The 17,006-nt window shown below is 41.3% G+C and overlaps 1 protein-coding gene across 1 annotated transcript in view; it reads right to left on the bottom strand.

Moving 5' to 3' along the window:
• TG (thyroglobulin) overlaps nucleotides 1–17,006 on the bottom strand; it is a gene marked incomplete at its 3' end in the record, with an annotated part of 53,155 nt that overhangs the window by 23,747 nt on the left and 12,402 nt on the right. Inside the window, exons 9-18 of the mRNA XM_009695629.1 lie at nucleotides 13,536–14,588; nucleotides 11,289–11,876; nucleotides 9,704–9,946; nucleotides 9,231–9,368; nucleotides 8,582–8,659; nucleotides 8,083–8,132; nucleotides 8,022–8,042; nucleotides 7,206–7,317; nucleotides 6,014–6,214; nucleotides 1,852–2,061 (exon numbers count right to left, since the gene is read on the bottom strand). Of these exons, the coding sequence (XP_009693931.1) occupies nucleotides 1,852–2,061; nucleotides 6,014–6,214; nucleotides 7,206–7,317; nucleotides 8,022–8,042; nucleotides 8,083–8,132; nucleotides 8,582–8,659; nucleotides 9,231–9,368; nucleotides 9,704–9,946; nucleotides 11,289–11,876; nucleotides 13,536–14,588 (2,694 nt within the window). The remainder of the gene's footprint in view (nucleotides 1–1,851; nucleotides 2,062–6,013; nucleotides 6,215–7,205; nucleotides 7,318–8,021; nucleotides 8,043–8,082; nucleotides 8,133–8,581; nucleotides 8,660–9,230; nucleotides 9,369–9,703; nucleotides 9,947–11,288; nucleotides 11,877–13,535; nucleotides 14,589–17,006) is intronic.

Below are 17,006 nucleotides of genomic sequence, written 5' to 3'. Positions count from 1 at the left end.
TAGTAACCTGTCGATCTCCACTTCTCTTAGACACAATCATGAAAAGATTTCTATTAAAAAAGGAATTAAATGGTTAAAGCAATTAATACTAATTCAAGTGGGATTTCAGAAACCTAGCTTGTCAAACTAAATGAGAATCAAGTTTTAGGACAGAATGAATTTGATTTGATGTCAATGACATTGACGTGGACATCTACAAGGGCCTTCCAGTCTTTTGATAGCAAACCAAAATGACACAAATCACACAAATTGATGAGAAATCTGTGAGCTTATCAGTCCCAAAATGAAAATCTATTTAGTCAGTTCTTAGCCAGAAAAAAAACATGTAAATTTCTGGTCTCCACTGGAGTTACACTGATCCCAGGTTTCATGGAGGGTTTGTTATGTCAGATTCAGCTCAGTGGTCATGCCATCATGCCGCCTCCAAATGGAACTGGATCTTACCCCACCAGCCTGGACAAGTGGCAGAGCTGTCCCTCATTCACCTCTTCTACAGACCCTCGCTGCATCACATACCAGTGTCACTGCTGGAGCACAACTCCCTGGCCCTCACCCCAAAATGAGCAAGCATGGGAAAGCCTGGAGATCTTCCAAGAAGAACGGTGGGAGAGAGCAGAGGACACGAAAGCCTGCTTTTTCCCGCAAGGCACAAAGCCCTCTATCTGTTTTGTTTATCAGAGAGTGCTTAAGAGCTGACTTAACCACAATCTCTAAGCGTACACATAAAGAACAGGAAATAAGATTTTTAAGAGTGTGGGTAATTATCCATTGGAACAAATTACTAAGTGTGGTGGTGAGTTCTCCATTATCATGAAGTTTATTCAATCACCTTCTGACATGTTGGGCATTTTTTCTCTCTCCATAGAACCACATTCTATGTCAAACACAAATTACTGGGGGAGGTTCTTAGCTTGCATTAAACAGCAGCTTGTATCTGGTTGCCACACACTTCCCTCTGTTCTTACAAACAGTTTTTTAACTGCCATCAGGCAAACATGAAAGTTACTTCATAACTTGCTACAAAAACCTAGCAAACATGATTACAGACAGACAAAAGCCTCAGTCTGAAATTTAAAGTTTAAAAACATTTACGTTTGGAACAGAAGACCTTGTGTACAACTGGAAATGTGTCGATAGAGGGGTTTCCAGAATAGGTTTAACCCATTCTGGAGATGAAGAGTAGCTGCAAACTTCACATCAAGATTTGCATTTCTTAAAGTTCAGCATGGGTACAAATTGCCGTTTTGATCAGAATGTATCTCTGTTTGAAATAATTGAAAAGGTCAACATTAATATCCAATTACATGAGCTCTGAACAGACAATCAACTCTTTCAAGATTTATAGTGCCACTTTTTTCTGGAAAGAAAAATGGTTTGAAAAATACCACAAGTCAGCCAACAAAGACAACAATAATCCTAAAGAACAGACCGCTGCAAAAAGATGCAGAAGTAACAGTGACTTGATTATGCAAATAAACAGTCAAATTCTGCCAAATTCAAACATCTGGCGCTCATCTGTTCTTCCATGACTAAGTGGTTCCATTAGAATCACTTCATGGTGCCAGCATCTTTTAACTAACAAAGAAAAATCTGCATATAGATTGAATAACTATTTATAGCTATATTATTACAGAAAAGCAGGACTTTTTCTGGCATAGAAGCCAGTCAAGAGACAGAGATGAAGATGGCAGAAGACAGTACCAATCTACTGCACCTTAAATTAGCAACTCCCATGTAACTGTTGTGTCTTATTATTGTCATTCACACAGTAGCTTTGTGATGAAAGTGGATGTTTGTACATCTATTCACATTGCTCTGTGCCCTTCCCAACCCACGGCAGTTCAGACATACTCTGGCAGGCCTGGTAGAGCGGGGCAGCCGAGACCCATCGATGCTGTTGCACATCACACTGAAACGACGTGGTGGAAGAGGCACTGTGGAAGCCCTGGCGACACGCCAGCCAGCACTGCTGAATGCCTGAAGCTTGCCCAGAAATGTTTTCACAAAATACAGCTCCATTGAGAACAGATGATGCATCGAACGGCAGAGCACACTGCGGACCTTTAGGCACATGAGAAAGGGGATATATTAGCAGCCAACTATGAAGCACTTCCAGTAAAATGCCTACAAAACCCTCGTATCAACAGAGAAAACCTAGACAGCACCCTGTGCATTTCCCACTCATCTTAACTTGGATCTGTTTTGATGTCAGCATGGCTCAGTTTAGTAAAGTTGATGAAAAGACACATACTGATTGGGGAGAGTAATGCATTGGGACAAGAAAGCTACGTGCATGGTTTCTAAGAACAGCTAAGTTTAAAACAGTCACGAATAAATTTAAGCAGGAAATGAGAAGGAGGTTTCTAACCATCAGCAGAACAAACCTTTACAAAAGATATCCAGTGGAAATAGGCAGGGCCAAGAAAAAAATAATCTCAGTTCCCTTTCGAGTGTAGTTTGAAAACTTTAAGATCAGGAGCTTATGACTATGATGTCTTCAACAGCACCAGGATGTTTCTGGTGACACGGCAGGTCCTTAACAGTAGTATACAACTTTGGATTTGGAGCACAAAGTTTACCCTATCAACAAACTGCATCAATACAGTCATTTCAACCCTGCTAGCCCATTGTAACAGACTAATAGCAGGCTAACTACAACGATAATTAATTTCTACTAATCGGTACAAACCAACTGCTTCACTCAATATTAGCCAAATCCCAACCTAATTACTTAATATATCTATTAATAATTAAACACTTCTGAGTTCTAGAGTTACAAAACATAGGAAGAAAAAACAACTTCCTCATTTAGAAAATGTTCTCATTTCCTACAATTCACTTGCTTGGTGTATATATAGATCTTTTTCCAAATAGGAATGCTCAGATCAGTCCCAGCCTCCCTAGTCACTGGAGGAAGGCAAACATTGCTCATGGTTCAGGTCTAAGCAGTCTCTCTCTCCCCTTCTGACAGAGCTAGGAAGTTTAATTCCTTAACTTAGCAGCCACTTCAGTTAAAGCTTAAAACATTACAGGATGAATCTGGGATCCAGTGTGCACAGTACATCCTTATTTTCCAAACCTGAGCATTTCAATGCCAAAATAAAAGGCTTTCATATCTGTCCCTCTGAACTGCCAAATGCATTTTTTTTCCAAATCTCCTTTACAACATCTTTTCTGCAATAACTCTGAAAGTGGGGCCACTACATTCTTTCTCTTCACTCTTTGACTCTGAATCCAGTCTCTTTTTCAGTAAAGGTAGAAACCTGGCAACCTTGTTTAACAAGCTTTTAATAAACCTCCCGAGATCTCAGGACCAAAAGATACCACTGTAAGAGAGATAGTAATACTTATTCCAACCAATGTAACCTACATCCACCATTATGTGTAAATTACATCAATATCTCTTTATACAAAGTATATAAAAATCAGTCTGTGGTCTCTTTATTGCTCTAATACATTTCTATACCCAGCAAGACAAATCCAATCTCAGCTGTATGCTGCTCCAGTCTTTTACTGTCTGCTCCAAGGAGAGTTGGTGTGTCAGCTAGGGAAATAACCAGCCCCCCAAACATAAGGGATGGATGGTTTCCTGGTGTGGTTCACAGATTTCAGTTTACAATCAGTAATTTGCTTATATATCCCTCTACAGATGTCATCTCCTTTACTATCTTTATTAAGCATGCACCATTTTGTTATTCTTCTATTTCTGCCCCAATTTCTCGGCCCTGTAGGAGTGAATCAGAATCCAATTGAATATTGACACTTCTCTCATGGTGTTTCTAAAGATTTACACAGGAAAATTACTGTCTCCAGGAGCTTCTCTGGAAGGCTTTCTCTCCTCTATCTCTACTCAGAGCTGTGGAAAGTGGGCATGAGTATGGGAGATGCGTGTGAGGACTGCTAGGATACTTGGCATCATCTCTGTGGCGCATGTCAACTAGAAAAAGTTGAATTCTACCTCTGATGGAAATGATTAAGCTAATGAAAACCTCATTGCATGCACTGGACACTGTGAAGTTATTACTTGCTGTTTACAGCTGTCTGTTCTGATGTTGGAGAAGAAGTTTACCATATTTTCCCACCACAACAGCTTCTTTTGCTGATAGACAAGATCTCCAAGATAGTGAGATAGTACTCCTTTCTCTTTTTCCTGAACAATTAGTAGCAGTTCCCAGGACTAGAGGTATAAGGCTGGATAGACTGAGGGGAAAAATAACTTTTGCTTCCTTATTCTTACACAATAACTAAGTTATTTAGCATGAAAAAGTTCTGCTGATATTTGAAAATCCAGGAAAATCATTAAGGATTATTTCAATGATATTTCTACGAGGAAAACAACAAATAGCTTTCTGGAAAGCCAGGTTTCCACTATATTTTCAAAACAGCTTTCTCTCTCAGCTCAGCCTTTTAAAAAGAAAGATTATTAATCATTCAGTCACTGTTTCCTCTAGGAAAAGCACAGCATTACAGGATCCCAAGAAACATCGGATGTGTACTCAAAATGTAAAATCTTCTTAACGACATATCTCAGGGTACACCTACACCCTCCTTTGAACATATTCCATAAATCCCTTCGAATTTAGGGGGAAATCTAGAAAATGAGCTTTCATGGAGAGAAGGAGATATCAAAGACTTAACATTTACAACTAGTTCCGACTTTTCTCTGGCCTACTAGAAATGTTTCCACTTTTCCCTGTTCACCTTCAGTCTATGAGAATGTCAATCCGTACTGCCAAGTGCCGGGTATCACCCTGAGCATCCCACAGCACCCTGTCCCACAGAGATACCAGCCCATCACTTGAGAGCAGGATGGCAGCAGAACTGTACTTGTTAGACTGATCAGCTCTGCTGCTCTGAAGAGCTAGAAACCTCAACTGGACTGCTACGCTCACACGGCTACACCATCCTAGCTCTGGAGCTCATCTCTTCACAGCTCGGTTGGGCATCTCTGCACAGCACCACAATGTATGGGGCAGATACATTGAGGTCTCCTTGTGTCTTCTTATAAAATCCCATCTGCATGGCTCTCTATCAGTACAAGAGAGCTCAAAGAAAACAATGGTGGTGGTGGTTTCCAAGTTGGCTGAGTAGCTGTCTAATTGATTAAAACACTTTACAGCCGGTTGGGCTGACACAATCAGGTATTTGGTTGGTGAGCATGTGCTGCTCTTTATAGAGCAGAACCTCAAAAGGAAACTGAAGCAATTTCTTATCATGTGGTCTCGTTTTCCTAAATGTACCAACAGCTGTCTTTTAAAAAAAAAAAACAAAACACAAAAGAACTATGGAAACAGTAGTGTCCTGCAGGCACTAGTTGAAAGGTTTCTTTTTACATCTCTAGTTTCCACTAATCATTACACTTTGGAGCACAGCCTTGTAGAAAGTTTAATTTGTTTTGCTTCACTTCAGTGATGGGAAGATGTATAAAGGCCATTGCAAATTAAATTTATCCAAATGTCTCCCATTTGGACATCTCACTGGAAACCATGAGTGAATTCCAGTGCTTCACAGCTCTGGTCATGCAGAAAACACTCTGCGAATATGTAGTGTTTTGGCACATCCTTTTCACAACTCTCGTCACAAGCCAAAAGTAGGAACGGCAGAACCATACATTTTTCAAATTTTATTTTAGTCAGGTGAATGGGTTTTGATCCCAGAGCCAATTCAGACTGGAAGAGGTTCAAGTTTGCAGCAAACTGTTCAGACTGACTTTTTAGCTAAGTTTTATAGGTCAACTGCTTTGATTTAACCAATTTTGTGAATAGGAAAAGTCAAAGATCCATTCCCTTCTCCTTTCTCTCTGACGAAGCACTTGAAGAAACCTTGACATCATGCCCAGGTAGGTTTGAAATCTGCTATAACACAAGGATAAGCATACTGGTTGAGCAAAAGTCTCTATAAAGTTCTGAACAAAGAAGATTAAATACAAATAAATACTGGGAAAAGTTAGGATCTGGGTCAAGTTCCAGACCTGGATTTGACCAGCAGCAATGTGACTCAAGCAGGAACTCACTTGCACATGCAGGTCTTCCTCCGCTTACTCGTGTTCCTGGCACCTCTTCTCCATTGTCAAAGACGCACCAGCAGCTCTCCTGATCCTGGCTGCACTGCACGGGCAAGAAAGTCCTGTTGTCCCCTTCACATTGGGGGATGTAGCCTTTGCCAGCTTCTCGTAAACCAGTTTTAGACTTCAGCATATTACAGAAACTAGGACCTTTAAAGACAGAAATTCATTGCAAGATACAGAACAGAAAACAACAAACTGTCCTAAAGACTTTAGCAGCAGTGCTTCCAGCCTGCGTTCAGTTTTATTAGAAGGAAGAAAGTTAAGAGATCTTGAAACTATAAATCATTTGAATCATTATAAAACCAGGGAATTTCACTTCCACTAGAAAAAACCCACATTTTTTCTAAAGATTGAAGTGCAATTTATATGGGTTTGCATCAATAAAATAGTTGAAAAATTACAGATATTTATTTTGTATTTACATCTTTTTTTTCCATAAATTTGATAGTGTATCATTTAGATGCTGAAATTTAAAATCTTTTTTTAAATCAAATTAATCTTTTTTGTAAGAATTTTTGATCAAGGTAATTTTAAATGTAATAATATGATCATTTACCTTTTAAAATAGTAAAAATATCCCAGTTTTATACCTTTAGAACTGGAAAAAACCCCAACCATGGAATATTTATTGTCCAACAGGGCATCTCAATTCCTGAGAGCAGGGATTCTTTAACTTTTTGGATCAACCATCTCCTATGAAACTTCAACAGTTCTCTGTCTATATTTGAAGACAACAAAAAGGTATTATAGAACTAATTGCATTCCATGGAGCAGTTGTGGACCATGTAAAATTGACTCACTGACTGCACATGACCCAGTTCGCACAGTTCAGGATCCACTGCCTTAGAAAACTCATCCATGAGCCCATAGAATTTTCTATGGAAGGTAAAAAAAATGCATTGAAACCTGTTCATCAGTTTACCTAGACCAGTCTATTTCTGGTGTTATGAAAGCAAAAGATACCTATTTTCAGATACTCTTTCAACGTTGATGTGCTTATATGTACCTTATCACTGAGGAATTAAACCATAAGCCCCCTGTGTTTCACAAGGCATCATTCTGAAAAGGAAAGTACATACGCTGCAAAGCATGAGGCATTGCCGCTAGCATCACGGGCTGTGGGTAAAGCATTACTTACACTCAGGATTGCCATCCAAATCTTTCCTGCCACGCTGAAATACTTCTCCTGACACAGGATCTACACACCAAATATCTGTGTCAGATCTCTGTAGCACAGCGTATTCTCCTGTCTACAAAGAATCAATTACATGTCATTGCAAAGCAATGTATATTAATACAGATACACCACAACCCATACCCCACAGGTCAGTTAAAATATTTGATTATATTTACATTTGTCCATTAATGCAACAAGTTGAAAAGAAACACAAAATATTAAAATACAGTCTACCTAACTTAATACACAGATCAGGCCCTGAGAGAAATAGTGTGCAGACTGAAAGCCCATTGAGATGAAGTTCTGGTATAATCTTGGTTTAAAACGTCTGTTCCTTGCCCATCTCAGGGCTTTATCCTGCTCACTGCCATATTTTGAGAGCATCATGGCCTCTACTTTGGGATACCTGCATCCAACTCCCTCTCATCGTGACATTCTCTCACAGGTCAGGAAGAAAGAGCCCTCCAAATGTCAGTCAACTAAGTTGTGCCTTTTAAGCATAACCCTGCAAAAGGACCAGGCAAAACCACTCTGTAGGAGGGAAGTGTAGGCAGGGACAAAGCTTCCTATTCTCAGTCTTCATCTCAAAACTATTTAAATTCTGCCTTATGCAGGGCAATGCCCGCTGTTAGTTTTGTCTTATCCTTTTCTTTCAGGCTAACAGGAATGCACATGCGATGCTTAAGGAGCATAGACTCAAACTATATGGGTCTTGGGCATGCTGTAAGCAAAACTGTGGATATTTTGTTTCTTCCTCCCTCAGTCATGTTAAACCACCTCAAGGCAGTGGGGGATGAATAGATCAGCAGTAGAGGCATCCAGTTTTTTTTTTCTGTCTCCAGCTGGAAATTAAGGCATTAGTTCGAGATCGCTGACATGATGTCTGGCCTGTAAGAGGGAAAACATATATGCATGTTAAAATAAAATCAAGTTCTCAAATCTAAGCTAAAGGGATACAACCTCAGCTCCTTTGAATATCTCCATTTGGCTCTGCTACAGCCTCAGGCAGGGAATTCCTGACCAGTGTTTGATAACCACAGAATCACAGGATGGTTGAGGATGGAAGGGACCTCTGGAGACATCTGGTTGGACATCTGGTCCAATCTCCCTGATCAAGCAGGGCCACCAACAGTAGAGGGTCCATTCTCAAATCATGCAGGCCAAAATCACACATAGTGAAATTACATGAACTAGCAAAACAAGCACAAAATTCCTTTTTTTCTTTCTATGTTTAGAAACAAGTCTTGCTTCATGCGTATCATACCAGAATTTTCAATAAATATTAAAATTTGTAAGAACAGGTAAAGACAAACATTTAGGAAGAAAAACCAACTGACATTTGGGAAGTTCTGCTGAGCGTGAGACCAAGGAATCCATGACATAACGTCCTCTCTCATCCACACACCAGCAATGACCTGGCCAGGGAAGAAAAGCAGCTTTATTTTAGATGTTGTAATGCAGTAAGCTTTGTTGCATACTGGGAGGATTTTAATCCTCAGTAGTGCTATAGAAAGTAGTCCATAAATCTAAGTCACAGTTAATTCTGCTATCCAGAGATAAGTAGACCACACCTAAGAGCAGTGGTGAGAATGGAAATTTAGCAGCTCTAGTGAGACTCTTCCATTGCAGCCCTATCCTGCAGCATATCTTCTTCTCCCAGCAGTTTGGTATCACCCACAAACTTGCTGAGAGTGCACTCCATCTCATCGTCCTTGTCATTAATGAAGGCATTAAGCAATACTAGCCTCTGAACTGACCTCCGGGGAACACAACTAGCAGGAAAAAACTGAAAATCGACTGATTTTTGAGCCCCATGGATCTGCCACTTGAGTCCCTCACTCCAGTCAATTTTCCACCCATCCTGTAGACCACTTCACCTCTCTCCAGTTTGGCTACAAGAATACAGGTTTTCTGAATTTTTGTTAGAATTCCGCTTAGCTTTTCTTTGTTCAGACAGCCCAAAGTACGCTGCTAGCAATCACTCACCTGTGCTCTCATAGCACTGAGTTGGCTCCCAGTTTCCCAGGCCATCACATTGTGGGATGTAAGGGAGAAATCCCAGCTGCATTGCTTCCCCAGCAGAAAGTTTTGAAGTAAAGTGACTCCGCCAGTAGAAATGCAAGACTGTAAAAGGTAAGTAGAAGAAAGTTCTCAGTGGCCAGTACAAGATATTTTGAATGCACATTTTCCAACACCTGAATGTTCCCTGTACTTTAGAAGGCAAATTAACAAACGCTGCAAGTACATAAAGGCTGGTAACTGTCCAGATCTTATACATGCATCGTGTCATACACATAAAAGAACTGAAATCAGCCCTTGGGTTGGCAGGTTAATTACACTTATTAATTATACCTGCTGAGTTGCACCTGTTTTTCAAAGTTGAATTTGACATAGAGTACTCTTGCACAGATTCTGGGCATTAATCCATTTAATTAAGCTCTCATCTGTCTTTCAGCTACCTGACCATGCAGCCAGCTGGAGAGCATAGTCACTGCCTGATAACAGCTTTTCGGAGACCACCACCTCTGACTCGTAGGGCTGAGCAGAACGTAGGAGGTCATTGTCCGAGAGCTGAATTCCCTTTGCCATCAAGAAGCTCTCTCCAAAAGCGAAGTGGGAACGATTTGATGCAAGGATGAGCTGCTCTGCCTCCTCCATAAATTTCATGGCTTCCTGCTTAACAGTTTCACATATACCGGGACCTGTAGAACCAGAGGGTATATCAATGCTTTTCATCCAAATCCAGTACAGATTTGTATGTGAAAACTAGCTGGTCTTTTAATTAGCATCTTCTGTTTCCTTCTGCACTCGCTCGGTTTTGAATTGCGTAATGAAACAAGCAAACAAACAAGACTTGTCAATGCTTAGCTATATAACAGCAAGAGTCCAAGAGTACCAGGAATCACCCAAACTTTCTCCAAGTCTTGGGCCAAAGCCTTGACGATTTTAAGTTACCTCCTCTTCATTGGTTACAAAAGGAGTTAATAGGTCTCTACAGAGCTGTCCACCAGTTGCTGTCATAAAAAAGATGGATAATCAGAAGAGAGAGCGAGAAAGGAAAATGAAGGTATATCCCTTGGGTCCAGACTGGCAGCTGACAATTGGGCCGTCCTCTCCATACATCTACTGACTCAGGCATGGCAGTTCAACACATCGAACCAGCTCATTGAAAGCTTCTCCGCTAGAATAACTCTCTGCTAATCTGCTTCGTCCCCTTTATTCCCCATTTGCCTGCAGCACTGGCATCTCCAGCACCCCTTGCCCATTTGGAGGAAGTTTGCCATTCATTGTCCTGTCTCTTCCTCCCCGCTGGAAAACTACTATGTGATGAGAATGGTTTTAGTGACTTACATTTATAATATAAGTCATCTGCTGAAGTAACCCCAAAGAGGGTCTAACAGCCTTGGTGGACGTGTCTAGACAGAGGGCTTGCCAAACTTCATTGCTGGCCTCACTCTTCTCCTAGTGACTTCTAGGAGATTTCTGTTACTCTTGACTGTGCAGTAAGAAACAGTAAAGAAAATTCCTCTTGTCTCATTTTAAGGCATTCTTGAAAGTCATTTATATCACAGTGTAATCCTGAATTTTCCATACAACTCTTCACACACTGCTTCTAACTTCACAGTGTCCTTTGCCGTCTGGCTAAGTATCTTCTGCAAAAACATTGTATGTCCAAATTCCAAATTAGAAAATCTACACAAACTCAATATGGAACTTTATTCCTCCTTACTCCCAAAGCTGAGAGACCACTTATTTACCAAAAATGAGTTACCCCACCTCTGGTGGTCAGTGACAATGGTAGTAGAGACCACTTATTTACCAAAAATGAGTTATCCCACCTCTGGTGGCCAATGACAATGGCAGCATTGATGATCTTTCCGACAAGTCATTGTCTCTTACTTCACAGCAATTGAAAAGACTTTTTGATCTTTCCGACAAGTCATTGTCTCTTACCTCACAGCAATTGAAAAGACTTCACTCTTGTGGCATAAAAGCAAAAACCAGAAACACTGCTACTTATGTGCCAGAAATTCTGTGACTTACATTCTGGGACCTGGTTCACTTCTGCCTTTGTTCCTTGCAGCTCTTCTCCTTTGCTATTAACACACCAACAATCACGAAGTTCAAAGTGGCTTAATGGGGCACTGAAATCAGTATAGGGTCCTGGGTAATAGGTCAGCTGCTCATTCAGAAGCTGCCAGAATATATATGGGTCCAGTAAAATGTTCTCAGATGCATAGGTCAAGTTTCCTTCTAGCACTTCAGGTGGGAGATCAGTGAAGGAGGAATACGTGGTAAATGCTGGGAAGACATTCTGGTGCCCAGCCTCATACAAAGCTTCAACAAAAGCTGAAAAGCCTTTGGAAGATGCCTCTTTATATCCAGTTATGATGCTCAATAGATTAGCAATGGGTAGGGTTTGGCCTTCATTGTTCTCTGCAATCCACCTTTCGTACCAGTCAAAGGCTTGTTCAGGAGGGCCGCTGCACTGTACCTGCTTCCAGGCACCGTCAGTATCACACTGCGGGAGGTAAACGGTGGAGAGCTGAGACAGAGCACTTGGGTCTGACAACAGGAGTTTCACAGCCTTTAGAAACTCTTCACCAGCTGTTACTTGGCAAGCACTTGGGCCTGGGGAAAAGAAAAACATGCATAGCACGGCTTACGAATGCACTGAAGATACACAATATCCCCTACTCCCCTAGTACCATAAACACCGTTACTAAACTTGGTCACTTATCCCAATACTAACAACAACATTTTTGGCCTGTTACTAAGGGAGCTAGTGCTTTTAAGCTCCAATACTGAACCATGGTAAGATTTCCAAAGGCATCTGAGCACTGAAAGATGCATATGGATATGATTTTTAAAAATATTTGAGCACAATAGGTGCCTGTAGTTCTTACTGGGGGGATAGTTGCTTGATGCCACTAAATACCTTCCTGAATCGGTTCACACCAACTAGGTGTTTTCAGATACACTTGGTAATCCAGCAGTTACTTTTTATTCAGCCAATCCCTGCAAAAGCAATCGTCAGAATGCTAGGATAATACTGATTTTATTTCCCTTTGGACCTAACCAGAATTTTCGTATTCTGTTGTCCTCTCTTCCTATTCTCTACTGAATATTGCAGCTGAATATAAAAATACCATCCCTCAAAATGCTGGAGTGAGTTTGTTTTGGAAGCCTTTTCTGCCACCTCCAGAGTAAAATTTCCATTTGCCACCAAGCAGCCCTACAAACCTAGCAAAACATAGGACCTCTTCTCCTTTTCAGCATCAAAGAATTATGAACTTGTTTATTTTTGATTGCACTACAGAAGGGTTGCTAGACATAAATCCCCTACCAATTCAGATCATTGTGATAAATTCCCCATTACTTCTGCAAACAGCTGTTCAAAGGAGCTCCTTCACTATGTACCATTATCATCTGCTCGTTACTCTACTCTGCTACTCCTTCCAAAATGAGAAGCAGGCTCTTCTCTCGGTCTGTTCTCCCTGTTGATGTGCCATATTCAGTTCACAGAAACTTGAAAGACAAATATCCTCGGCCTATGTGCCTCCTGCTTCCGTTGTATTACATCATTAATAGAAGAGCAGGAAGAGGCAGTTCATAATCTATAAGCTAGTTGCAATGCCAAACTGATGTCTGACACGTCATTTGCAACTCACTTTTCTGGCTCAACTGCATGACTTTTATGAGAAACCTATTAGCCTTTGAATCCCTCTCCTATGTTTGAACTTCTGTGACATCCTACCAAATTGAGGATATATTCTTGAGCTAAAAGATTAAAATAGGTTCATGGTTTAAGGCACTGAAGGTCTTCATTTCCCAGGACAAGGATGAGCCAGTGACCATGCCCAGGTGACCTGGTCCTGGAAGTAAAACAGCTTTTTCACTCAGCATGGGTCACATTCAGTTACACAGATGCTCAAGGTCTCATGGGCATCATGGACATTATACACACTAGCTACACACTTAGGTAGAGACATACGCCAATGACATGCTCATTAACAAGGCAAGACGTCATGCTCCTGTTTTGAGTGTGCCTAACCTGTGCACTGAAAGAAGAGGGGACCATCTTTAAGACTTAGGATATCAATGTTTACAGACACTGTATTTCCCACTATTCCTCTGCAACTGTAGGGCTGACTTGCTTTCCTGTTAGGGGATAAAATTGTTTGTATACATCATCCACACATTTCCAGATATAATCAGATATGAAGAAAGAATCATGAAATTCCAACACAATAAGGAAACATCTTTAAATTCCCAATCCCTAGGACTTACATTGCATTGCCTTTCCAGCTTTTCCCCTTATTCCTGGAATAGTCTTGCCATTCAAATCAACGCAGAAGCAATTCGCCCCATAACACTGGAGTGGCAGAAAGTCTCCATCCTCGGTACAAGAGGGAATAAAAAGATCTGATCCCGCAGGCAGGCTTTGCTTCAAGTTTTGCAGGTTTCTCCTTTGCTTCTCACAATCAGTGGGACACCTTGGACGTTTGCCTTGAAATCTTGAGCCTGGAACTTCCTTACCTGAAGTGTCCAAACACCAGCACTCTCCTGCATAGCACTGAACTTCCTCATATCTCCCCTCCTTGGTGCATGTTGGAACAAACAGGTCCCTTGGCTCCTCACCACAGCCTTCAGATCCCAATGCTAGTTTCACCACTTCACCTAAATCTTCAGCAATGCTTTTGGGGACAGAAATCACTTGTTGAAGAAAAGTAAAGAACTCTGGTAGTTCCAGAACAGAGGAAAGGAATTTCATCATATTCTGATTGTCCTGTAGAGTTACAGTGCGGCCAAAGCTGCCTACAAGAGTTTTACTCAAAATGGAGCTCCCCTTTGATACCTCCAGTGAAAATGCCTCAGCTGATTGCAGAAGGCCTGGGCCATTATCCCTCTCTGCCATATCCTCCTGTGGGAAAAATTGGCCAATGCTGTATTTCCCATTAGTGCCAAGTGCCCCTGTGAAGTTAAACTGGATCAAATTCTTCAAGAACTTTCCTCCAAAGAGATTTTCTTGGAAACGCTTTGGATTGGCAGTGAATTGCAGTGCCACTTGAGCCAGTTCCCTTGATGGGAACATTGCCGTGATGGCTTCAGTAAGGGTGGTTTCTAGCCCAGGAATCTGGCTTTGTGCAACTGGGGATGACAATCCAGAGTCCAGAAACAGCTCCTTGAAGGAGGGAGGGCAGGGTCTTGAGAAGCCAGCTATTTTTACTGACTGCATATTTGGTGTGGAAAACAAATTGGGCTGACTGAAGTACCCAGCAGGGCCATAAAATATCCTCACCAAGGCCCGTCGTCTCTCCGAGATGCACACTTGTTCTTCACCTAGACAAAGATTTTTAAAAAAAATGCAAAGTTTGAAACCTCCAACACCTGTAACTCTACGACTACCTTTCAAGTAGTCTCAGCAGAAACCACAGCAGAAATCTGTCTCTAGTTCCTCATCACACACATTATAAGGAAATTTGAACTGTTGTAGAATCATAGAATCATAGAATCATTATGGTTGGAAGAGACCTCAAAGATCATCAAATCCAACCGTACACCCGATGTCACCATGCCCGCTAAACCCACCAAACCTTGTCTCGAAGCGCCACATCTAAATGTTTTTTGAACACCTCCAGGGATGGTGAGTCCACCACCTCCCTGGGGAGCCTGTTCCAATGCCTAACGACTCTAACAGTGAAGAAGTTCTTCCTAATATCCTATATGGTCTATAAACAAAATTCTCTAGTCAAGACACAAAATGAAAGGAAACATTTCTTCACCACGTCTGAGTTGTCTGCTCTGTGGTCTTTTTCTGGTTCTATTCTCTCCCAGTGTAAATCCTCATTCCTGTTCCTATGGGCGAAAGAATGAACAAAGTCTTTTCCAAATGTTTTGACCCCCTGGTAGGATGTCTGCTTCTAATGAAAACCTCCAATGATCCAGGCACAATATTTGAATCTAAGAAAGAGAAATAGACTGCAGAAAAAGAGGAAGTTATTTTAATCAATGCTTACTAATGAGGAATTTATAGACACTTCCTACCTAGATCTTCAGTTTCATAGTGAAGTGTTCATTACAAGAGGTTTGAAAACAAATTGTTAAAATTAGCAGTAATAGAGTGCTAAGGACCAGATGGCATTCACAAATGATTTCTAAAGGAAAAAAATACAGAATTTCAACAAAAGTAGTCAAATGTCAGGGTACCGATGGTACCAACAGCGGCCCTGGCCACCCCTATCCTGGGCCAAGCTATGTCACACGTGTATCTGCATCCAGCCTCATCTCTACGTTCATATAGACAGCAGTGGCTCCAAGTTAGGATGCAACATATCACAAGTCAGGATGCAACATATCAGTGAAGAAAGAACTCTGAAAATGTCAGCTTAAGGCTCAAAAGATATAAAAAAATGAAAGACTTGGTAGATATAAAGACACTGAGAACCAAACAGGCAGGATGGTTATGGCACTGACTGGATCTCTGGAACGCAGGCAGCAGCTTGAAACATGTGCCACACAGTTATCTTTCCTTGAAAAGTAGCAGAATTCTAGAGAAGGGATGCAAAAATATTTTGAGGACAGAACAGTTTTTCCAATAGAAGACTATTCAGCTTGGACAAAAAAATATGGTAACGGTTTTCAAAAAACAGGATTCTCCATATCACTCACAGTAGACAATTATTATTGAGTATTTCTCACAGTACAGGAATTAGAATAGTCCAGAAGTAGAGCACATAATTATGATCACAAAATTTATCGCCAGAGGATGCTAGGAAGGATAAAAGGTTAAAGGGCAATTAGGTAAATTCCTGGAAGATGACTCCATAGGGGTGTGCTGAACACGATGACCTGGGTTCAGCCTCCAGTTTGGGGCCTCTCCTGGCTGCAGTAGGATATATGGAAGCTATATGCGTTTCTCATGTTTCTCACACTTTCTCCGTAAGCACCACTGCTGTCCTTGTAGGAGACAGGAGGGTGGATAAAGGGCATTGGTCGGCTCCAGCATGGCCTCCCTTGGGCTTCCCACCCCATCCCCATTTATTCCACCTTCAGGCAGTATGAAAAAGCAGTCATAAATCCTGTTAATGGTAAGGATAAAAGCTGGAAATCTTAAAAGTTGCTAAAATAGATTAGCAAGTAATCTGAGGCTCTGTGATCAGCATCTTTCTCACTTCTCTTTTCACACCCTTGTCCTGCTCTGCAGTTCCTGGCAGAGGTTCAGGGTCCCTCACAGTGGTTCCTTTGTAAAGGCATTTTCTGGAGGATGGGTCCCTTCTGTTTTCAGTGTTGGTTCTTGGTAAGAGGGATGAAGAACATTCCTCTGGGGACCAATAAGTTAATATAAACCACAATCCCGCAAGTAGGCTAATATGAAACAAATGTAAGATCATGGTCTTTAAATGCTCTCCCCTCCTACCCACTGTTGAATCAAAGCAGAGTGAGAAGGAATAAGCAGAAAAGCATTGCTGGGGTGAATTTACTGTAAAAGGTCTGAAAAGAAGCTTGTCCCTATCAGGACTGCCTGGTGCCCCAGGCCATACGAATACCCAACGTGCTACCCACACCTACGTCTCTGCCTCCTCCAGTGTTCATGCTGCTGAGTGTGAGAGCCGAAGATATTAAAGAGAAATAAAGCAGAGCAGAACTGGAGACACGCACATGGTATGTAGCTGTCTGAACACAGACTGCAGCTATATCCTCACGAAATACCTTCTCAGGAGTTAGTCTGCAAAACCTCTGCAGAAATTTTTCCCTGCT

The sequence above is a fragment of the Cariama cristata genome, unplaced genomic scaffold, assembly GCF_000690535.1.
Source record: "Cariama cristata isolate BGI_N322 unplaced genomic scaffold, ASM69053v1 scaffold10822, whole genome shotgun sequence".
NCBI classification, from domain to species: Eukaryota; Metazoa; Chordata; class Aves; order Cariamiformes; family Cariamidae; genus Cariama; species Cariama cristata.
Note: the sequence above shows the minus strand (reverse complement) of the source record. Positions and strands in the feature narration are given on the sequence as shown.